Here is a 25,081-nt window from a genome sequence, read left to right on the forward strand (position 1 = left end):
GAGCTATAATGTTACAAAGTAAGATGAGTTGTTATTCTATGGAAGGTGGTATCAGTAACTCTGTAAACCACAGACACTTGAAGTGGTCAGTGTTAGTTTCGAAAATGACAGTTAGAAAATAGCAGGAAGAGGATGAGAAAGAGGACCCCTTGATGATGACTGAGACTTGCTCATTAGTCACTGTAAAGTTACTATTCATCATACTCTATAATACATAGTCCATATGCTTAATGATCAAATTTAGCTTATTTTTCTTCCCCTTTTCAGTGCACATTGTTATCTTTCGAATATTGTACATATAATGTGCTTTGAGAACCAGAAGAAGAAAGCATGCCTTTCTGGGACATTATTTACTTGCAGTTTTAATGGATTTAGGGTGTTTCCATGACCCTGTTATTAGAGAATTGTTGAATTTACTAGCTGGGCTTCTTTCATATTCCTCCTTCAGTTCCATATGAGCCTACTCGAAGGTATGTATCCGAATTACCATTTTCCTGTCATATGATAACACGGTGCTTTCAGATAGTTTGTTGTGGACATTGAATTCTTGGTTAGGTGAGATGAGCCAAGATAATTTAACTGTATCAACATCTGATGGCATTTCACTGAGTTTTCATGCTTCTTATAACCTTGTTCTTGTGATATAATTCCTATTTGTTTTATTCTTGTCTTGGACTAAGGTGACCTTGGAGATACATAATCGACTGTGCATTGTATTGAATTATAGTTCTTGATGGGAAAGAAAAAGAGCTGGCTTAGTGCGGTGAAAAGACTTTTCATTCCTGAGGGAAAACGAGAGGAAGACAAGGTAGGTTTGCATAATCACGAATTTTTCTTTGATCACTAAGCATTTAGAGTTCGTTTTCTCATGGTTGTTATGTTTCAGAAGTCTAAGAGATGGGGATGGTTTTTTGGAGGGATTAAGACCAAACAATTGCCCGCAATTTCAGTGCCACAAAGAACTTTGATCGAAGCAAATGAAGAGCAGAGAAAGCACGCCATGGTTGTTGCTGTTGCAACGGCTGCTGCAGCTGAAGCTGCTGTCAGTGCTGCACATGCTGCAGCTGAAGTTGTCCGGTTGACAAGTACCCCTAGTAACTTTGGGAAGACAACTCGCAACTTGGCTGCAACTAAAATTCAAACCTACTTCCGTGCCTATCTTGTGAGCTTAACCAACTCTCGACTTCAAACTTTCTCAGCTGTGTGATAAGATACTTGTAAGCAACTAATATTGCGTTTCAATGGAACTAAATTTGCAGGCACGAAAAGCACTGAAGGCACTCAAAGGAGTCGTTCTGCTTCAAGCCGTGATTCGAGGCCAAAATGTCAGACGACAAATCATTACTCACATGAAGTCTCTGCAGTCTATTTTAAAGCCACAATCACAAGTTCATCAGATTCATGTCCCCACCAGTGAGGAAAGGTGTGTACATGGAAACGATATCCAGTCATTTAGCCCCAAAAAGATGTTGGTAAACAAAGACGAGAACAATAAGGCAAGGATTCTACCTACCAGAATGCTCTAAGTTAATAGCTTATAATGATGGGACATTCAGATGATGCTTTTTATGTTTGGTTGTTTCAGCTGGGATGCAAAAGCAGCACCACCTGGGATTACAGCTTGTTTACAGAAGAGGATATGGAAGTCTCATGGTTACCTAAGAAAGATGGTAGTGCAAAAAGAGACCGAATGAAGAAATCCTACTCCCATAGGGTAATAAAACTAAGCTACTTACTAATATTGAACCACTTTATCCAAATTGCAGAGAAATTTTTTTTGTCAAAATATGACTTTTTCAATTATTCAGGAGAGACCAAATAACATAGTTTCTGGAGAATACTCAAATAAAGAAGATGGCGGAAAGAGGCCATGGTTTGAAGAGCTTCAAGACGTTAAAATACGAGCAGCCAAAAAAGGTCAGAAGTTCAAGGAAAAGACAGAATCAAACTTCATTGATATAGTTTCAACTGGAAGAACACAACATAAACTGAAAAATGTAGTGAAGGGGGAGTCAATGGAGGTATTAAACTCTTCTCTTACACTCCCACGAAGATCATTTTCAAGAACAAACAAGAAAGAGTACTCAATTGTGGACGACACTTCTTTACCACATTCTCCGGTTTTTCCAGCTTACATGGCTGCCACGGAATCTGCCAAAGCAAAGATAAGATCTGCAAGCACCCCAAGGCAACGCCTCGCACATATAGATTTTTCTTCTGTCCATAATTCACTATATAAGCCCGTGCTATCTTCTTGGACCTCATGGGATGGAGAACTGCCTGAATTTAGAGGAAAGGGTGCCACTTCTCTGCATAAATCGCAAAAATTATGAGGCAAAATTACCCTGAAAAATATGCTGAAAGTTGATTCACTGATATCATCTTATGTTAGCTCGTAACATCACATAGACAAAAAGATTAAGCTACCTTGTACTTGAAATCGTTTGTTATATAAGTGTTCCCTAGGTTTTTGAGTGGTTAACATATAAAGCTCCCTGTTCTTGGTTGATTTATTCTGTGATTAATAGTTTTATTGTTACTTTTCCCACCGGAAACTCCTTATCTGACATGAGGGTTGTACATGAAATCTGTTAGCTAGAGATGTAATTCAAGTCGGCTCGCAAACTCGTCCGGATCGAACTCGTTTAACTCGGCTCGGCTCGTTAAACGAACCAAATTCGGACAAAAGTTCAGGCTCGTTTAATTAAACTAGCTGATTCGACTCGCGAAATTAAACGAGCCGAGTTCAGATAGAGGTTTAAGTGTAAATTTATACGAGCTGCTCACTCGACTTGTTAAAACCAACTCGTTTAGCAAAACAAGCCGACTCGACTCATGAAATTAAATGAGTTGGCTTGACTCAATTAAACTTGCCTCGAATTAGACTCGGCTCGAAACTCAGCTTTTTACATCCCTCCTGTTAGGATCATGGAAATAATGAAGCAGACTTAGGACATCGTTATATAACTGTTGATGTTACTTATAACACCTGATTCTCATTATTCAACCGTCCAGTCTACATTTCGCTGTTGTGGTACAGCTATTAAATTTTGGCATTTTTGGACCCATCGATTTGACAATAAATCACGTCCAATTTCAGTTCCCACATTCATTCTCGTGTTCACACATGTTTGATAGACGACTTTCAGGGAGATTATGTGGGTGTTTGGCACGGGCTTATAAGCCCGACTTCTAAATTATAAATTAGAATCACTTATTTGTACTGTAAGAAATCAAGAAGTACTTAAAAAAACTACGATTACTAGTTTTTGTCTCACGACTTCTACTTATTTCCCAAACATTTTTATCACTTATAAGTGTTAACTTGCTTCTAACTTTTACTTCACTTTTTTACTTTAAGCAATAAGCACTTATTTTAAGCTCACCCAAACGGCCCCTACATATCATAAACTTGAAAGAGCTCAAATTACTATACAAATTACAAGACAGACACTTCTCCAAATAACAAGAAAAAGAACTGAAATAATTACTATACAATGACTATGTGTTCGACACTTGTAATTCGATATGATACAGTTCTACAACTGAAATAATTATGCCCCCTGTGACATAAGTCCGAAACCCAAATTACATACAGACGTACACAAACATTGCTCTTGTTTTACATAATTGAACACACACGTATCCGTCTTGGCATCTTCTATCAATTCATTCCCTGATTCATTCATCCATGCCATATCTTCTGATACATTATGTTTTACACCTTTAATGGATACAGTAAATGGCTGGTCCTTGACCATTGTTCAACCATCCCATATAACAACAGATGTTGGTCAGTAATCCATGGATGTGAGTTACTATACAAGCCTTCTAAATTTGGTATGACCTCGTGACAGAATATATGTACCAAACTTTATCCTTCATCTTTTATGTCACTATATGGAACAATTGATCTCTTAAGGTTTTAACTACTATATTCAAAACTTCCTCGTTTTGTGATAAATAACTTTCAGCTTCCGCTTTACTGTTCAAAACATTTCCTTCTATAAAATAGCTATTTCCTTCTTTCAAGATAACTCCATGTTGACAGCCCATTTCCAATACCTCAGATTCAGGGCAAATGCCTCTTCCAAACTGGATATCTAATTCAGCTGTTCTCATTGCAGGTGCAAGTTTGTTTTTAACCACTTGGACACGTATCCCTAGACCAGTAGCCTGGAACATCATAACAAATTTTACACCATTGTATCATCACATAAACACATAATTCTCACAACTTAGTCAAATACACAAGGATAATTAATCATGTTGGCACTAAAGATTTGTTTTTCGTTGCAACTTAGTGTATTCTAAATTTTGGCATTAATAAAAGGCCTAAATGTTGCCTTATATAGTATTTAATGTCAAAGGTCATTGATAATTAAAGAAGTGTCAATATTTGTAGAATGCATACCTCATCCCTGCTTGTGAGCAATTTTTTTCTGTTTATCTTCATCCGTATAGTCGAATAGAATTGCAATGCATTCCCACCACAAGTTATCTCATCAGTACATCCAAATCCTTTGCCCGACCTTAAATCTGATCTCACCTAGTGAAGCAACAAAAAGCTTCGCAAATAATTTAAAGACATGGCAAATATTTACATGAGCATTCTGAGAGATCCTAACCTGATTAATAAAGATGATAAGAGTCTTGGAGTTGCATAATGAATATTGAATTTTCCGTAGTGCTTGAGTCATTATTCGTGATTGTATGTTCTCGTAATTTTCACCTATCATACAATCAATTTCACGTTGGGGAACAAGAGCAGCAACCTGCAAAGGCAACACGTTTAAAATTTAAAAATGACAAACGACGAAGACAGTTCCAGATCAGAGGCCAACTTTTTTAAAACAGAAGTTCTTGAGCAAATTGTTCCCACGCCATAACCTATTTTAGTGAATCAAATTGAAATGTGATGTTTGCTTTCTGCATTAGTAAAAAATACTTTCAATATGAGAAAAACTAAAGACAATTTCCCCTAGACTGGGAAAAAAAACACGAGTCCACATTGAACCAATTTCTTCTGGAGAGGTTACAACTTAAACAAAATTAGGCAGAATTAAATAATGTAACGATGTACCAAGTCCAGTATCCAGCCTAACGATATAATAAGATTTTTATACATGCAGAACTAAAACATTGAGATAGTAAACATAAACTGGTAAAGTGTAAAATTCATCATATAATCACAAACATTGCAAGGAATGGTTTAAAATCAGTGATTAACTCTTACACTGTCTACCACGACTACATCCACAGATCCACTTTTTGTCAGTGTATGTACAATACTCAACAAATTTTCAGCTGAATCAGGCTGTGATATAAGTAGATTTTCTGTGTTTACACCTATTGACTCTGCAAGTGAAGGGTCCAATGCATTTTCCACATCCAGATATGCACAGTAGCCTGTCAGAAGAAAAACTTATCATTACCAAATACATAATGAAAAATATAGTACTACATTTGAGGAGTATCATCTCAAAAGCGATGTCTCCATATGGAGATTTGCATCAGTAACGTTTGACTTTCTAGAGCAGACCTCATTTTACAAGAGACTAGAGTATAGGAGGTCAAAAGGTGCCTGAAATTGTTCGACTAGAACACAGGAAGTCAAAAGGTTCCTGAAATTGTTACTACTTTATTCAATGTAACTTCAAAACCCATTATATAGTAATTGTACATAATTGTTTGTCTTTTACTGATTATTATACAAGTAATCATGAACTATTTTCATTTGAAAAAAAAATTAAGGTTGCATATCATGATCAAGGAAAACTATACTCCGACCTACCAATTGTTAACATTCGGGTTGCCGGTTGGGGATGGAGGTCATAAAAAACTCACAAAAAGAAGAAAAATGGGTGATTTGGCGGACTTACTAAATTTAGTGAAGATAAATATGTTACTCAAAGAAATGCTAACAGATGGATGGGACGTCCCAAAAGGAAAAATGTTATAAATTGGTTGGGAGTTGGGACGGAGGGAGTATTAATTTAAACACTATTCACTGATTCCCTCAAAATCTTTATCGAGTTACTGATGTTGACTTTAGAACAGATGAGCGAACGTGGGAAGTTCACTACTCTTTGGTTAAGAGTTAAACCACAAGAGAAGAATCATGTATAGTTACAGCTCACCTCACTACATCTTATGCATTCAGACATGACAAAGAAAAATCATGCAATGATGTACTTGACATATGGACTAACTCCACCTGATAATTCATTTACAAGCATTAATGTACTTAACGTGAGCTTGCATCTCTAAAAACCAGAACAGCACAGGAACAAAAAACCTAGGGCTTGACAGATTCAGTGCTAAGAGATTTTTGGATAAGTAATGATTAATGTCCATTATTAAGAGATATAGAGATATAGTCTGTCGGCCTTATAATTTAATAATTAAAAGTGGAGGAAAAAACCCAACACATCACGTTTTAGCTTATTCAATCATTTTGGACACGTGAATATATATATATATATATATATATATATATATATATATATATATATATATATATATATATATCGGAAACAAATCACTAGACCCTTACTCGTGCCAGAAATAAATGCATAGCTTGAGTGGAGCTACTGAAAAGAAACTGTTAGATATAATTAATGATTACTAATGTTCTTAAAGTTTGTTTTAGAACAGGAATCATCAGAGTTTAATATGGAAGCTGATCAGAGTCTAGTAAAGTCTGACAGAGTTTGATAAAGTCTGACAGAGTTTGATAAAGTCTGATCAGAGTTTACATAGTCAAGACTCGACAGAGTTTACACGTGGAAAAAGCTCAGAAGCGGATATACTTCAAGGAAGGATAGAAGCGGAGGAGTGATTTGCTGACTATGGAAACTAAACAGAAAACTGGAGCAATCTTTGATTGATAGAATTCATAGCTGATTTATAGGATATCAAATCAGAGATTGATTTTGTAACTGTGTCTATATAAACACAGATTAGGGTTACTCTATATGAGTTGAGTTATCGAGTATATTTCATAGAACCCTAGCAGCTCTTAGTGATACATTATAAATCACTGAGAGAGTTTTTGTAACCATTCAAGCTTTGTGAATAAGAGTTTATTGCTTTCAAGCTCTTATATTGTCTTACTGTGTTACAGATTGTGATCACTATATCAGATTATATAGTGGATTTATAGGACCTAACAAGTGGTATCAGAGCCAGCTCTGTTAAGATTACTACAGTGAGATCTTAAACACAATCATGTCTGAAAAATCACAAGCTTCATCCTTTAGAGTTCCAATCCTTAAGGCATCTGAATATCCAGTCTGGAAAGAGAGAATGATAATATTCTTAGACTCTGTTGATCCAGAATATCTTGACAGGATCTTTGATGGACCACATATGCCCATCAAGCTCTCTGTTGGGCTTGCTGATGAACCTCAGAAAATGGTTCCAAAAGAAAAGAAAGATTATACCCCTGAGGACATCCTGTCAATTAGTAAAGACTCAAAGGTGAAACACCTTTTGCACAGTGCCCTTGACAATGCAATGTCTAATAGGGTAATTGGGTGCAAAACTGCTAAACAAATCTGGGATGCTCTGGAAACCAGATGTCAAGGAACTCAGGCCATTAAGAAAAACAGAAAAACAATCCTTACACAGGAGTATGAGCACTTTGACTCAAAATCTGGTGAGTCTCTGACAGATCTGTATGACAGATTTGTCAAACTGTTGAATGACTTATCTCTGGTGGACAAGGAATATGATCTTGAAGACTCAAATCTCAAATTCCTTCTGGCTCTTCCTGAAAAATGGGATTTGAAAGTCACCACAATAAGAGACAATCTTGATCTTGGAGAAATGTCTCTTGATGATGTTTATGGAAGACTGAAGACTCATGAACTTGAAATGGAGCAAAGGAGCAAACGTCATGGAGGAAAATCAAAGTCTGTTGCTCTGAAAGTTCAAGAAGAAGCTGCTAAGAGCAAAGGAAAAGCTCATGTCACAAAGTCTGACATTGAGTCATCAAACTCTGATGACTCAAACTCTGATGTTCCCTCAGACTCTGAAGAAAGTGATGATGAGATGATGCAGTTAGCAGCATTGATGGTGAAAAGCTTCAAGAAGTTGGCCTACAAAAAGTTCAACAAAGGCAAAAGTTTTTCAAGGAAAGACAGAAACTCTGACAGAGTTTATGACAAGAAGAACTTTAAGAAGAATGAGGGCAAAGAAGGAAAAGCTGGAAAAGCTGACAAGTATACCTGTTTCAACTGTGGTGAAAAGGGACACTTTGCATCTGAATGCAAGAAAGCCAAGAAAGAAAAAGAAAAGGCCTTTGTCACCAAGAAAGGAAACTGGACAGATACTTCTGATTCAGAAGAAGAAGTCAATTATGCTCTGATGGCAAACACTGACAACAACTCTGAATCTCCTGCTAAGGTACCTCATTCTACTCTTGCCTTTGATACTGAAGATATAACTGAGTTAAGATTGTTTCTTAAAACTTTGCATACCAGCTTTAGAGATCAGACTTTAGAAAATGAAAGATTAAAATCTGAAACTCTAAGTGTAAAGAAAAGGAATGATTATCTAGAAAAGGAATTAGTTCAGATGTTGGAAGTTCAGAAAGAAAGAGATGATGCTGTCATTGTCAAAGATGAATTATTAAAGAGGTATGCATCTCTTCAATCAGAACTTGCTAAGGAAAGGGAAATTATTAAAACATGGACTAATTCAGGCAAAACTACTCAGGATATCTTAGGTAGTGGAAACTGGAAGAAGGGACTAGGTTACACTGATAACTCAGAAGCTGAGTCATCAAAAACAGAGTTTATTAAAACTCAAAAACCTAAGGTTAAACCTGTCAAATTTGTTGTTGAATCCTCTAAGTCTAAACAGAGTAGACCAAAATCAGAGATTAACAAAAATTTAAAATCTGATAAGCCCAAACAGGTTAACATAGGACTGATGACTCAGAAACAGCTTAAACACAAGCTTAAAGAAGTAAAGTCTGATGACAAAAACAAGGAGCCTAGGAAGAACAGAAATGGCAAGATTGGAATAGACAAGAGTAATAACTACATGCCTGTTCCAAATGCACCTAGGAAGACATGCCATAACTGTGGTAATACTAATCATCTTGCTAATTTTTGCAGGAAGAACAAAGACATTAACTCTTTACCTACAAAGTCTGGAGTTAGAAAAAGTAGTATTAGATATAAACCACAAGATCCATGTTTTCATTGTGGTAGTTTATGGCATTCTATTTATACTTGCAAAGAATATCATAGTTTGTATTATGATTATTATCAATTGAAACCTTCTTTGAAGAAGTTTAATAAAAGCTCTGCAAGTACAAAATCTGTTTCTAGTACAAACTCTGTTGCAAAGTCTGTTAGCTCAAACTCTGATAATAATACCGCTGCAAAAGCTAACAAACTTAATAAGGCCAAGGGATCCAAGCAAGTCTGGGTCCTTAAAACTAACAATTAGTGGTCTTTGTGATTGCAGGGCAACAGGAAGAATATTCTAGTCTTGGACAGTGGATGTTCAGGACACATGACTGGAAATAAGTCCCTGCTGTCAGAGTTTGTGGAGAAGGCTGGCCCAAGTGTTTCTTATGGAGATGGCAACATAGGAAGGACTCTGGGATATGGCAACATCAATCTTGGAAATGTCATCATATCAAATGTAGCTCTTGTTCAAGGGCTAAAACACAATTTACTCTCTGTCAGTCAAATCTGTGACAGAGGATATCATGTTGATTTCTATGAAGAACACAGTGAGATAGTAAGCAAGTCAACAGGCAAAGTGGCAGTGATCGCTCACAGACATGGGAATATTTATGAAATCCACTTGCCTACAAACTCTGAAGGAAAAGCAATCTGCTTGTCTACAAGGATCTCTGCAGAAGAAAGTTGGAAGTGGCATAAGAAGCTCTCACACCTAAACTTCAACTCCATAAATGAGCTTATAAAGAAAAAGCTTGTGAGAGGACTCCCTGAATCACTACTTACATCTGATGGATTATGTGATTCATGTCAAAAGGCCAAGCAGAGAAAGACATCCTTCAAGAGTAAGACTGAATTCTCAATAAAGAAACCATATCATCTTCTACATGTTGATCTATTTGGACCAGTTAATATACCATCCATTGCAAGGAAGAAATATGCTCTTGTCATTGTTGATGAGTATACCAGATACACTTGGGTATATTTTCTTCACTCTAAAGATGAAACAGCCTTGCATCTGATGGATCATGTGACACAACTGGACCATGGATCTGAAGACAAAGTGAAGATCATTAGAAGTGATAATGGAACTGAGTTCAGAAATTCAACAATGGAAGAGTTCTGCAAAGAAAGAGGTGTAGTGCAACAATTCTCTGCACCTGGAACACCACAGCAAAATGGTGTAGTTGAAAGGAAAAACAGGACTCTTATAGAAGCTGCCAGAACTATGCTTGATGAGGCTAAATTGCCTACTTATTTCTGGGCAGAAGCTGTTCAAACAGCCTGTTTCACTCAAAATGCAACCTTGATTAATAAGCATGGCAAGACCCCATATGAGATGGTGAAGAAAAAGAAGCCAAATCTGAAGTATTTTCATATATTTGGGTGCAAATGCTTTGTCTTGAAGACTCATCCAGAACAGCTTACCAAGTTTGATCTAAAAGCTGATGAAGGCATCTTTGTAGGTTATCCTCTGATAACAAAGGCCTTCAGAGTCTACAATCTAAGAACCAAGGTGATCATGGAATCCATACATGTGTCATTTGATGACAAGAAAATCATGGGCTTAACTGATATGGATGATCATGAAGAACTGCATTTTGAAAATGAAGAAATATTCTCTGATTCAATAAACTCTGATGAGCAGTCAAACTCTGACTGTGAAAAAGATACAGCAAACTCTGATGAAAATTTACAAGTTCATGATGATGGAGCACTTGCTGAGGGGGAGCATCAGAATGTTTCAGACTCTACCCAAGATTCCTCAGAGAATGCTGACTCAAACTCATCAGAGAATACTGATTCAAACTCTGATAGCACAAATACAAGGAGAGCTACAGAGAATAATCAACAGAATCAAGAGAGCATGGATCAAGGGGGAGGATCCAATGATGAAAATGGTCAACTTCCACATGCTAGGAAGTGGACAAAATCTCACACACCTGATTTAATAATTGGAAATCCAGAAGCAGGTGTGCAAACAAGGACAGCTACAGCAAATGAGTGTTTACATCATTGCTTTCTGTCTCAAACTGAACCAAAGAAAGTGGAGGAAGCTCTTCAAGATGCTGACTGGATTCAAGCCATGCAAGAGGAGCTAAATGAGTTTGAGAGAAACAAAGTATGGACCCTAGTACCAAGACCTAAAGACAGATCCATAGTTGGTACAAAATGGGTGTTCAGAAACAAAACTGACAGTGAGGGTGTCATTACAAGAAATAAAGCAAGGCTTGTGGCAAAAGGGTATTCACAACAGGAAGGTATTGATTATGATGAGACATTTGCTCCAGTTGCAAGATTGGAGGCAATCAGAATCTTTCTGGCCTATGCTGCTCACAAGAAATTCAAAGTATTTCAGATGGATGTCAAAAGTGCTTTTCTAAATGGGAAACTGGATGAAGAGGTATATGTTGAACAACCTCCAGGTTTTGTGGATCCAAAACATCCAGACTATGTCTACAGGCTGGACAAAGCACTTTATGGACTAAAGCAGGCTCCAAGGGCATGGTATGAAACTCTAGCTCAATTTCTTCTTGAAAGTGGATTTACTAGAGGTACCATAGATAAAACTCTGTTTTATTTGAATCATGGCAATGATCTGCTTTTAGTTCAAATCTATGTTGATGACATTATTTTTGGCTCCACTAATGCTAAACTCTGTCAAAGATTTGCCAAGCTCATGCAGTCTAGGTACCAAATGAGCATGATGGGGGAACTCAGCTATTTTCTGGGTTTACAAGTTGAACAGTCTGAAGATGGGATTTTTATAAATCAAGCCAAGTATACCAGAAATCTTTTAAAGAAATTTGGTATGCAAGACAGTTCTGCTGCAACTACTCCTATGGCAACAGCAACAAAACTAGACAAAGATACTGGTGCATCAGTGGATATCACAAACTATAGAGGAATGATTGGATCATTGCTTTATCTGACTGCAAGTAGACCAGACATTATGTATGCCACATGTCTATGTGCAAGATTTCAGGCAGATCCAAGAGAACCTCATCTGATTGCAGTAAAGAGGATATTCAGATATCTCAAGGGAACCACATCATTGGGACTATGGTACCCTAGAGAATCAGATTTTAGTCTTATTGGATACTCTGATGCAGATTTTGCAGGTTGCAAAATTGACAGGAAAAGCACAAGTGGGAGTTGTCAATTTCTGGGTGGAAGACTAGTTTCTTGGTACAGTAAGAAGCAGAAGTCCATCTCAACATCAACAGCAGAATCAGAGTATATTGCTGCAGGCAGCTGTTGTGCTCAAATTCTTTGGATGAAGAATCAACTGTTGGACTATGGGTTATCCTTCTCTAAAATTCCTATTTATTGTGATAACCAAAGTGCTATTGCTATGACAGGAAATCCAGTTCAACATTCTCTGACAAAGCACATCAGTATAAGATATCATTTTATAAGGGAGCATGTGGAGGAAGGAACCATTAAACTTCACTTTGTTCCTACTGAACAGCAGCTAGCAGACATTTTCACCAAGCCATTAAGTGAAGCAACTTTTACTAGGCTGGTGAATGAGCTAGGAATGATATCAGGAACTGAGTAAACATATTGGTTAGATCTTTAAAATTTAACTTGTCAAATTTACCATATGTATTACACACACATCTGCCATGATATACTCTGATTGATAAAATCTGATGACATTCTCTGATAATATACTCTGTTTGCTTTACTCTGATAACATTCTCTGATAATATTCTCTGATGCTTCTACAACTCTGAATCTTGATAAGTGATCTCATTTTTATCTTCTCTGAGACAAAACACCTATGAAGATACCATGAAGCATGTTCTGAATGAGTAATCATGAATCTCAGCTAAGTTCCTTAATCCTGATCTCAATTTTGTGCTACACTAGTTCACACTATGCATGCTAATATCATTGAGACTCTACTACTTCACATATCTTAATTATAAGTGAGACTGACTAATTTAAATTTTCTCTCATATACTAGACAGTGACTATAAACTCTGATGTTTTTATTACCTAAGACAAAACCCCCTGAAAAATAAGCATGGTACTCCTTTGAGATCTTAGATGTTAATATGACAGTGACTGGGAAGAACCAAACATTTGCTGGTATTAAGTAATTGCTAAGATTTTATAATCTATGGTGACCAGTCACAATCTCTGATTACTGGAGAAATACTAATGCAATAGTATATTTAAAGGTCGTGCCTCACTCACACTGAGAAGCGTCCTGATGAAAAAAAAAAAAAAAAAAAAAAAAAAAAAAAGAGGGGGTAGATTATTTTATTGATTATCTTCAGAGTATGTCCTAGTCAAAGTTTTGAGAGTTTGAATAAATTATTCAAAGTCTACCTTTTAATTACGAATTTGTGAAATTTTATATTCTCTGATTTAACATGACCACACACATTTCACAAGCACATTATTGAGCTATGGATTTCAGAACAAACTCTGATTTATTGATGAATATTCTGAAAATTATGTCTTTATTCTGAGGTTCGCAGAAATTTAATTTCTTTGTCTTAAATCTCAGAGTTTAAAAATTCGAGAGATTTAATCTTGATTTTTTTAAATATTCAGAGAATGTGAAGAGAATGTGTTTCAAACGGATGTATCATTAGTGGGTTTATATGCAAAACATTTTCATAGGAGAACGTGTAATCAGCATTTATTACTGCGCATGTTTTACTGCACTCATGATTATTATTCTCGTTTCTCCATCCCACTAACACTCATCTACCAGTTATATTTTGACAGGTGTCTGATTGAACAAAAAGCCCATGCGTGCTCAGTTCAACAAAATCTGAAGAGTTTTTCAGATCAGATTTTATTGCTTATTATTCAATTTTACACTTACTCTCTATATTCACCTTCTAAACAAAACTCTTACACTCTGTTCTCTGAAATTCAAATCTTCGTCTACACATTTCCTCAAACATCTTCTTTTCATAATCTCTGTTCTAATGGCCACTACAGCTTTTCTGTTGGCAGGTGTTGAATTCGTTCCTAATAACTATGCAGCCATCCTTGACACTGCTGAAGCCCCAAGGGATTATCATCCCTTTCAGCGATTCTTGGCACAAAGTGTCATCGGTACCGCTCTCACCGCTCCTGCAAGACTTTCAGGAAGCCAAATCATCAGCTTTTGGAGGTCGGGTACATATGACAATGGTGGTGCAGATGGATCACCATCAATTGTGTTTTCCTATGACGGGGAGGAGTATGCAGTTACTCCAGCAACAGTTCGTCAGGCACTCAACTTGCCAGAACATTCTGCGTACATTACAAATGGAGATGCAAATCTCAGAACAATGATGCTTGAATTGGGGTACTACGAATCTCTGAATAAACTGGGTCAGTTGAAGCGTCCATGGCTCAATAAGGAGTGGAGTTTCTTCTTTGATTGCATTACCAGAGCTTTCCAGAAGAAATCTACAAACTGGGATGCTATTCCAATGGACATGCTACAAATCGGGTATTCTCTGATCTATTCTACTGCTTTTGATTTTGGTAGATTAGTTCTTAGAAATATTGGTGAAAGAATGCTTGAGAACAGGAATGTTATATATTTCTCAAGATTTTGCCAATTGTTGTTTAATGCCACTGTTGGAGAAGTGGATTTTGATGCTGCAGATGAGATCAAACCTTTTAAACTTCATAAAAGGGCTTTTAAGGATCTCATATCTAAAGATGAGAAGAGACCAGTTCTCAGGCCTCTGCAAATCCCAGCTCCTTTCAGAGCAAGGCTGAACCTTCCTCAGGAACCACAACTACAGCCTCAACAACCTCAACCACAACATCCAACCTCTCCCACAGTCACCAGAAAACCAAGATCATCAACTACAAAACCATCCAAATCTACAAAGTCTGATGACCAGCCCTCTACAACCAAAACCAGAACCTCTGTTGATACACAAGTTCTAAAGACAAAGTCTGATAAACCAGCAAACTCTGATGCTGCAAACTCTGATAATGTCCACAATGAAGCTGCTTCTCCTCCAAAGCAGAAGAAAAGAAGAAGACTTGTTGCAGCATATGAATATGATGATCTAGAAACTGTACAAGCTGCAAACTCTGAACCTACTCCTACAACAGTCTCTGAACCTGTTCAAGTCAGTCCTCAAAAGCCAGCTCGATTCAAAAGAAGGGCTCAAAAGCCTGCAAGGGCAAAAGTTCCAATCACTGAAATAACAGACTTCACAGTTGAGGAAGAACAGACACCATCAACTACAGTAGCTGCAAATTCTCAAGCTCTGATGGTGCTTCCTATCACAGCTGTTCCTCTGACATCTCCTACAGCATCTTCAACTTCATCTGAGGTAGATGAAGAAATTGTTTGCAAGGAACCTATAACATCTGAAGCTGGAGCATATATGTCTGATCTTCATACTCCAGTATCTGATCATGGACCCTCTACTCCAATTCCTACTTCTCCAATGAAAATTCCAGAGGGTGCCATAGTTCATGATACAGCTCCAGACAACTACAGGTCTGATGTAGTTGATGAAACTGACAAAGTAGCTGTGGAAGCTCTACAGTCTCTTGCTCAGACTGGTGCAGAGTCTATCAAATCACAGTCTGAAGCTAAAGGAACATCTGCTCAAGATACTATGGAGAAAGTTGCTGATCCTGCAACTGACAAAGCAAACTCTGATGATGATGATGACAGTTCAGATACAAGCAAGGATGAAAATGATGAAGTTCCTCTGACTCAACAAAAGTGGGAGTCTACTAGCCAGTACAATGCCAGGCTACAAACTCTGACCACAGACTCTGAGCCACTTCCCAGGGATCTTCAAGTTGATCCTCCAAATGAAGTATGGGATAAACTCTGGTTGAGTCACCAGCATTCCTTGGAAACACCTAAAGCTGAAGAGTTCTTATCTATGGCAGAACAGAAAATTACAAACTCTGATGTTATGTCAAGCCTCAAGGGCACAATTCTATATCTGAAGACATTTCATCCTGCTCATGCCCAGACATCTAAATCAATAGATGGTCTAAGAACAGAGGTGGCAAAAGTCAAGGAGACAAATGAACTGGAAAAGAAGAGGACCATCAATCCTATGAAAGAGAATGTACAGAAGCTGGTAACTGCTAATGAATCTCTGGACAAACGGATGACCATGATTGAATCAAATCAAGAAAAGATGTCCAAACAGCTTGAAGCCATACAAACTTCACTTTCTCTGATCACATCCATATTGATTCCTGATGAGGATGATGTCAAAAAGGGGGAGAGAGTAGCTCAAGTCAAATGCAAGTCTACTACTCAAACTCTGAAGAGGAAGAAGAAGGATGATGATGATGATATTGATGATTTCACCAAGCACAAGAGATTTCAAGCAGGGACTGGTGGAAGAGTTTCAAACTCTGACAGTCAGAAATCATCTAAGCAAAGCACAAAGTCTGGTCCAACTCACAACATCACATCTGGATCTAATCAAAGACCAGTGACTGGATCAGACAAACCCATGACTGATGAAGAGCTTGCTAGATTGCTATATATATATATATATATATATATATATATATCGGAAACAAATCACTAGACCCTTACTCGTGCCAGAAATAAATGCATAGCTTGAGTGGAGCTACTGAAAAGAAACTGTTAGATATAATTAATGATTACTAATGTTCTTAAAGTTTGTTTTAGAACAGGAATCATCAGAATTTAATATGGAAGCTGATCAGAGTCTAGTAAAGTCTGACAGAGTTTGATAAAGTCTGACAGAGTTTGATAAAGTCTGATCAGAGTTTACATAGTCAAGACTCGACAGAGTTTACACGTGGAAAAAGCTCAGAAGCGGATATACTTCAAGGAAGGATAGAAGCGGAGGAGTGATTTGCTGACTATGGAAACTAAACAGAAAACTGGAGCAATCTTTGATTGATAGAATTCATAGCTGATTTATAGGATATCAAATCAGAGATTGATTTTGTAACTGTGTCTATATAAACACAGATTAGGGTTACTCTATATGAGTTGAGTTATCGAGTATATTTCATAGAACCCTAGCAGCTCTTAGTGATACATTATAAATCACTGAGAGAGTTTTTGTAACCATTCAAGCTTTGTGAATAAGAGTTTATTGCTTTCAAGCTCTTATATTGTCTTACTGTGTTACAGATTGTGATCACTATATCAGATTATATAGTGGATTTATAGGACCTAACAGAAACTTTTAGCTGTTACATACCCTGCCAGTACATTAGGTGGGCTAAAGACTCCCTGAAAGAACCACCACAGTTCACATACATTATATCCCATATTCATTCAGTACCATAGATGTCGGGTTCGTGGGTCTACCCATGGGTCGGTGAACTGGTCCGTTTTTAAGATTGTTTAAACAAAATGTTACTATGTGCGTGTGTGTGTAAATGCGGATAAGTACCGTTAGACCCTTCCTCGGTGCCTAGAATAAAACTATCTTAGTGACAGCCCGATTTGGCTGGAGGTACTCAACTACTGAAAAGAACGTGTTGGGCGTTAGATACCTTACCAGGACATAAGGTGGCATAAAAACTCAAGGAAAGAAGTCCAAATTTTACGTGCATATATCCGATATGCACTCAGCGCAAGGAAAATACACGCGCTCATTACAATTTGTCAAAAAAAATATATTAGACTAAATAAATGAGAACCTGCAAATTCTAGATATTCATTCATTTAGTGGCTTGTTTGATTTCAAGGACCACGTGTCACAAGGAATGAAAATCCTCCATGTTCAAAGAATAAAAAAAGGTGTCACTACTTTAACAAAAAACTTGTATAGGAAAAGTAAAATTGACAACACACCTCCAAGCTTTTGAGCTTCCCTGATTACATGAAGGGCCAATGTTGTCTTGCCTGATGCTTCTTGCCCGAAAATTTCAACCATCCTTCCCTACAAAGTGTAATAGTAACTCCCAGTGAATTTGACGTAGGGAGACTCAGAGAGGGGATGAAAATTTAAAGCCACGTTAAAGAAAACTTCAAGACAGGAACGAGGTAAACCAGTAATATCACCAACTACCAAGAATATTATTCCTAGATATATCCTTTGTGAATGACGAGTTTCTGTTATTAAATGTACTAAATAACTCCAGTTTCCCTAGTCCTCAAATACCTCTTCACAGAGCATAACATCAGTGATAAGTGCTAATGCATATGGATGCTGATAAAACCTTAAAAGGACTGAAACGCCAGAATAACCTCAAATTAACTAAAGACAATGATACTCTAGTAAGAAATACCTGACTGGAAATTGGAATATGTATTTGGAATCTTACAAGACTTAGATGGGACAGGGGAAGACAACTAATGAAATGAAGATTGAAATGATCGTGCAAACATTTTTCATTTGTGTTCTTCAAATCAGATGTTTGATTTAGTGTAGAGATCACCTTTTCTATTGATTAAGCACGCATACAAAAGGTATAATAAAATGTTTACACAAAAATGTGGCACCCAGTGAATATTGTTTTTCTAGTGCATCACCTTTGGTAATCCCCCAACCCCAAGAGCTTGGTCAAGCTTCAGGGAGCCTGTTGATACCACAGATGTGCGCCTCGTCCTAAAAAAGCGCTGCAGAGATAACATGGATTCTTTGGTAAAATCACCAGCAAGCTGGGAAATAGCCGTACGAAGGGCAGAATCTTTTTCTGCTGTTTCAGCTTCATTGGGTAGTTCATCGGCCTCAAATTCTAGAGCCTCAACTGAGAAAATGAAAGCAACAAATGATAAAGCTAAGCTGTGTCCCACACTAACAAAAAAATAGTTATTTATAGGAAGTAACTTCTTACCAGAATCAATGCTATTAAGTGGTAAGGTTAACTAGTTCACATATTATAAACAATGCTTTACCTGCACAGAAACTATTACCATTTTCCTTAGACATGGTTTTGTTCTGTGCTTCACTAACAAAAAGGGTCTTTTATCACCTATAATTCTTGTTAAATTTTTTGTCAGAACTTAGTACACAATAGCAGGAAACAGGGAGACATCAGCTTAGGGAGTGTTTGGTTCATGGTTAATAAACCTGGTTAACGGGAATCGGAACCTCAAACTCATGTATTGGTGTTTTAATTAGCAATCTTGTTGTACGGAATGCGAACCTCATTCTCATTTAGTGGGTAAATTATTCCTTCCACATCTCTTGGGATACTCATTCCCATACCCCTCATTCCGATTCCCGACTCCCATTCCCACCTATCATCCAAACACCCCCTTACTAAACATCCCATACGGCATCAACTTCTGGCAATAGTATTGGCCTCTATGAGGGGTCATCGTATTAGCCTTTTCTAGAAATAAACCCTCATCTCTAGATACAAGGGCGAAGATATTCTGTAAGATAACTGGAGTTTTTTTTTTTCAAACCTCGACTATGTTTGACTTAACTGAATGCAGTAGTTTTACAGTAAAATTGAGACATTCTCGCAAAATAGATTATAAAAGCTTACTCCTCTGTGTATTTATCAGTTGCAAAATTGAATTAGTTATAAACACATTTAACTGAACACATAGACAGCAATGTGATACTGACCAGCGGAAGAAGAGCAGCAGGTGCGTGTATTAGCAGTGGAAACAAGGGCATCAATTCTGTACTTCTGGAGAAAAAGGGCAAAATGTATATAAATTGAGAGTTGAACATGATTTAATTTGAGAAGATTGAGTATCCTATACAAGTAAGAACCTGTAGGTTGCACGAGTAGAGGAGGCGAGTAGGGCTCAATCGCATAGAGTGTAAGAATTGATTTGATAATAATAACTTGACTGCCATTTTTGCTGCAAATGCTTGTTCCACTCTGTTAGGGTTTTGTTTGCCCCCTTTCCGTTCTCGCGCCCCTCTCTCTCTCTCCCGCTTGTTTTTTACAATCTGAATTTGCACACAACAGTCAACAGATGACTTGAGTATCGGTGTGGTGTTGAACCGTGATTTTAAATCTATAAATCTATAAATTTTCTAAAATTCGTTAAATAATTTATTAAAGTTTACATATTTATAGATTTTAGGGGTTTTTTTATTAATAATCATGTTTTCAATCTTATTTCCAAAAATACTACCTTATCCAATCTTATTTTCAAAAATACTACCTTCTCTAAAATATTTTCAAAAATACTGTGGTTGCATATGCAACCATATATGCAACTGAATTCCTGATTTCAAGTTCCAGTTTTCAAATGTCATTTTCGACCTCATATTTGGAATCGATATATATATATATATATATATATATATATATATATCGATTCCAACGATGAGGTCGAAAATGACATTTGAAATCTGAAACTTGAAATCAGGATTTGTAGTTGCATATATGGTTGCATATGGGTTGTATTCAGTTGATTCTATTGTAATCTAATGGCCCCGCCAGGGGCACCCATACATCAGTTGCAACTTACAGTTTTCCGTTGCATATGAGGTTGCATATGAGGTTGCACGCAACCTCATATGCAACCTCATATGCAACTAAATGCAACTGAAAACTATAAGTTCCAACTGAAGTATGGGTGCCCCTGGCGGGGCCATTAGATTGCAATAGAATCAACTGAATGCAACCTCATATGCAACTAAATGCAACTGAAAACTGTAAGTTCCAACTGAAGTATGGGTGCCCCTGGCGGGGCCATTAGATTGCAATAGAATCAACTGAATGCAACCTCATATGCAACTAAATGCAACCTCATATGCAACTAAATGCAACTGAAAACTGTAAGTTGCAGCGGATGTATGGTGTGCCCCTGGCGGGGCCATTAGATTGCAATCGAATCAACTGAATGCAACCATATGCAACTGAATACAACCATATGCAACTATATATGCAACTGAATTCCTGATTTCGAGTTCCAGTTTTCAAATGTCATTTTCGACCTCATATTTGGAATCCATATATATATATATATATATATATATCGACTCCAAAGATGAGGTCGAAAATGACATTTGAAAACTGCAACTTGAAATCAGGATTTGTAGTTGCATATATGGTTGCATATGCAACCACCGTATTTTTGGAAAATATTTTCAAAAAGGTAGTATTTTTGAAAATATTTTAGAGATTTGAAAATAAGATTGGATAAGGTAGTATTTTTGAAAATAAGATTGAAAAAACAATATACAAGATAATTCCCCTAGATTTTAATAGATTTTATATAGTGTATAAATTTTAATGGATTTTAGAGAATTTAAAATGTATATGTTAATTAAGAAATAAAGATATAATAAACAAATATTATCAGAATAATAAATTATTTCATTATAATAAATTATTCTTATTCTACTTCGTCAATAATTAGGTACAGTAGCAATCAAAGCTTCACTTCTTGAGACCGACCCAAGGCACATCTCTTCTGTATGAACAACACAAGCACTAATCAGGACTCTGTGGCTGTTTGGATGAGCTTAAAATAAGTGCTTCTTGCTTAAAATAAAAAATAGAGTAGAAGTTAGAAACTAGTTAAAACTTATAAGTGATTAAAATGTTTGGCAAAGAAATAGAATTCCTGAGACAAAAGCTAGTATTCCTAGCTTTTTATAAGTGCTTCTTAACTTATTACACAAACGGTACAAATAAGTGCTTCCAACTTATAATCGAGAAGTTGGGCTTTTAAGGGGTAAACAAACACCCACTATGATTTTTATTTTCTTTTTGAAGCAAATCCTACTGTAAAATGAAAGAAGTGTTGGTTTTTAAGTAATCATATAAATCTTAACCTTTACTGGGAATAAGTAAAAAATGACCGGGACAGTTGGACATTCCAAGAAGTGATGTAAATAGCTAATTCATCAGTAACCTGATTCAAAACTTGCAATTGAGTCATGTTGTTGAAAAAGTTTTCAAACACATCATCAAGTAATTAAAAACTTTCAAATGCATCACTCTCCGTCAGTTCTGTTAATTACTTAACGGAATATTCAAAAATATTTTTAAGAAGTATGAAAAAAATTCAAGAAAATCTTGGAAATTCACAAAAATATGGGGGGAAAACAAAAAAATCTTAATAAATTCAAAAAAATTCTGAAAAAAATTCAAAAGTTCAGCAAAATTCTGAAAAAATTCAAAAACTTAAAAGAATTTGAAAAAATTCGGAAAAGAAAAAAAAAAGCTTGCCACCTTTTGTTTCCCCTTTCTTTTGAATTTTTGATTTTATTCTCATTTTTCAAAAAAAAATTAAAAAAAAAGCCAGATTTTTTGAATTTTTTCAAAATTTTCAAATATTTTTAAACATTTTTTTCAAAATTTTGATTTTCTTTTTGTTTTTTTTGTATTTTCTTTATTTCTTTTTTGGACTTTCCGTTAATTACTTAACGGAACTGACGGAGAGTGATGTTTTTGAAAGTTTTTAATTAATTGATGATGCGTTTGAAAGGTTTTTCAACAACATGATTCAGTTGCAAGTTTTCAGTTAGGTTAGTGATGAATTAGCTATTTAACCCCTTTGTAATATCATACTCCCTCCGTTCCATTTTAAGTGTCATTTTTTGACTTGGCACAACTATTAAGATGCGCAATTATTAGGCTATATTATCATTAATGTAAGTTTAATTTTCCAATTTTGTCCATCAAACTACCGTGAATAAATTTTAATGAGCGTTTCAAAGGTAAGGGTATTGAGGTAAAAAGAATATACACTTGTATTGAGAACATAAGTAATTGTCTTGAAAATATAAATGTGACATTTAATTTAGAATTCAAACCCGGTCAATAAACGACACTTAAAAAGGAATGGAGGGAGTATTAGCTCATGGTATAGACTCAATGGATGTAAATATGTTATCTACCATTAAGAAGGGAGGAGGTTGCATGCTCAAATTTGCAATCTCCAGGGAATCACATCGCGGAAACTCACGCTATTAGAAAAAATAGATATAACATCGCGGCCTTAACTAACATCAAAATGAAAAAACTGATATGAAAGAGTACATGACTATATTATAGTTAGAAATCCAATTAACCGCAACTACTTAAATAATCAAACAAAAATAATCACCGATCTATCTGACTTCTGGTACCCGAGTGGTCAAATATATAATGCCAGAGTCACTTGCTGGTCAGTGTTTTTTGGTTCTTAATTAGGAATTGTGTTTGACATGTCCAAAATTCAAATATAGGCAACTCCATCATCAGTTTTCCTTTTCGACTATATTTTTGACAAACAAGTTAAAGATCAATGTGGCATGAAAGTCCATTGATCAAGTTACCTCGGCTATGTTTGATAGTGTTGTGACTTGTGATTCTGTGCTTCTTATGTGGTGATTCCTCGTGGAAACCAACCACCTAAGAACTAGAAGTCATCAGATGTCGCCATTTATACAACTGAGACCACTGGCGGATATAGCCCTTTCAGCTGCAGAATTTTAATTCCTTGCTAATTTAATCAGACTGAGTATGTCAATCAAAATGCACTTTCTGGATTTCATGTTTATAAAGAATTTCACTGCAGCTTAACTTAGCTTTAAAGGAATTTACATATTCAAATCGAATTTGGGTGCTCTAATGAAAAATGAAGTGAATATCTGGAGACTGGAGTGATCTTTAAACAATTATAGAACTCTGAATAGGATAGGGACTTGCAATACTTCAATGTGGTGTGTGACTTGGTTGGAATAGAAAATTTTGGTCTCTGGCCCAGGTTTTTGGCGTTCTAATTAATGAGTCTTGTTCGGACTCCATAAGAAAATTTGAAATTATTTATTATTACTCTTCAAAAAACTAAGTATCCTATATATAATTGATGTACCCTTCTTTGTATAGAAGTATAATTATATGCGGCAATGTAGCTAGCTTTCACAGGCAATTCGAGGGAAAAGAATCGGTTCGTTAGTTCTTTGAGGTCATAATTTTCCTTCAAGGTTCAGGATCTGAACAGTCTCGCGGTCATGGAGGCCAGAGCACTGTTTCTATATTATAATTTCTCATATTGCCTCAGAGTAAACTCGTATTGGGCTAAGGTTCTTGACTAATGGCCAGGATGGAAGTGCCATGCTTATGTGATATTGCCAGTTGCAAGAGATGATCAGTGTTAAAAACTCCCAACAATGCATTTTCCGAGAATAAGAACAACTTTCTAACAATTTGGGATCTTGTAAGAAACTTGATCTACAATAAAGGCTAGAAAATATAACCTTTTGCAGTAAAAACAAAACCGGTTGTATGATTGTATCCCACTGAATATGCTCTATCATGTGGGATTGTGGGTTGACAAGATGGACACATAGTAGTCCCAACTATTTTTGCAGAACCCTCTTCTATTGGTGTAACAAGAGGTTGAAGGTTCAAAATTCCGTGGAGGCACGTAGGTAAATATCTAAATTTCTCGAGTCCAAACGAAGACCCTTCTAGTTCTGCTGCGGATTTTAGCCCAGAGATTGGAGACACAAATGACTTAAATGCCTACTAATTTAAATGTTAGCACACGCTAATATCCTACCAAGAAATTAACTAACTAGAACCAAGATCCTTTTTTTCCATGAAGGTCTTGTATGTCATATTAAAATGTCTCATCGATTCCTGTCAAATCCCTTTCCATTATAGTACAATAGCAATTTGAGCCCCAGAAGTAGACACCCCTACCTATTTGTTCCACTATCAGGAATCTCTACCCTAGCAATCTGTGAATTTTAACTTTGTCCACACACAATATTCCTTGCCACCAGCTAGGCGAGTGCAGGAACTTTTTTAAAAAGCTTTATAGATATGTTTTTATAGCCAGATACTTAGTTCAAAAGATTGGCAGAAGATGGTTTGTACCATAAACAAAACAAGACCAATAAAAGTGGGACAAGATATATGAGCAGAATCCAACACTGTTAATCTAGTAACTGTAACACTACTAGATTTGTATACATACAAGTCTTATAATACAAAGGCTCAGAGCAAGTCCAACAGCTGCCCTACTTAGTGTC

At 36.4% G+C, this 25,081-nt stretch overlaps 2 protein-coding genes across 5 annotated transcripts; one reads left to right on the forward strand and one right to left on the reverse strand.

Moving 5' to 3' along the window:
• The first annotated feature begins 236 nt into the window (after window positions 1–236).
• LOC108219819 (protein IQ-DOMAIN 12-like) lies at window positions 237–2,548 on the forward strand. Of its 4 annotated transcripts, none has more exons than XM_017393347.2 (6): window positions 237–470; window positions 681–808; window positions 887–1,162; window positions 1,260–1,496; window positions 1,586–1,714; window positions 1,809–2,548. In XM_017393347.2, exons 2-6 carry the CDS (start codon window positions 734–736, stop codon window positions 2,331–2,333), a joined length of 1,242 nt encoding a protein of 413 aa, XP_017248836.1. In that variant the 5' UTR covers window positions 237–470; window positions 681–733; the 3' UTR covers window positions 2,334–2,548. The 4 variants fall into 4 exon arrangements, with proteins under 4 accessions (XP_017248836.1, XP_017248837.1, XP_063949431.1 ...); XM_017393348.2 differs by having other exon boundaries at window positions 728–808; XM_064093361.1 differs by having other exon boundaries at window positions 330–470; window positions 890–1,162.
• Window positions 2,549–3,463: 915 nt separating this feature from the next.
• Window positions 3,464–20,087, reverse strand: LOC108220595 (DNA repair protein recA homolog 2, mitochondrial). The gene is made up of 8 exons (XM_017394400.2): window positions 19,868–20,087; window positions 19,718–19,781; window positions 18,670–18,887; window positions 17,989–18,076; window positions 5,237–5,409; window positions 4,629–4,775; window positions 4,415–4,549; window positions 3,464–4,176 (listed from the first exon to the last, which is right to left on the reverse strand). Exons 1-8 carry the CDS (start codon window positions 19,952–19,954, stop codon window positions 3,889–3,891), a joined length of 1,200 nt encoding a protein of 399 aa, XP_017249889.1. The 5' UTR covers window positions 19,955–20,087; the 3' UTR covers window positions 3,464–3,888.
• Between the last annotated feature and the right edge of the window lie 4,994 nt (window positions 20,088–25,081).

This window comes from Daucus carota, chromosome 5 (genome assembly GCF_001625215.2).
Source record: "Daucus carota subsp. sativus chromosome 5, DH1 v3.0, whole genome shotgun sequence".
NCBI classification, from domain to species: Eukaryota; Viridiplantae; Streptophyta; class Magnoliopsida; order Apiales; family Apiaceae; genus Daucus; species Daucus carota.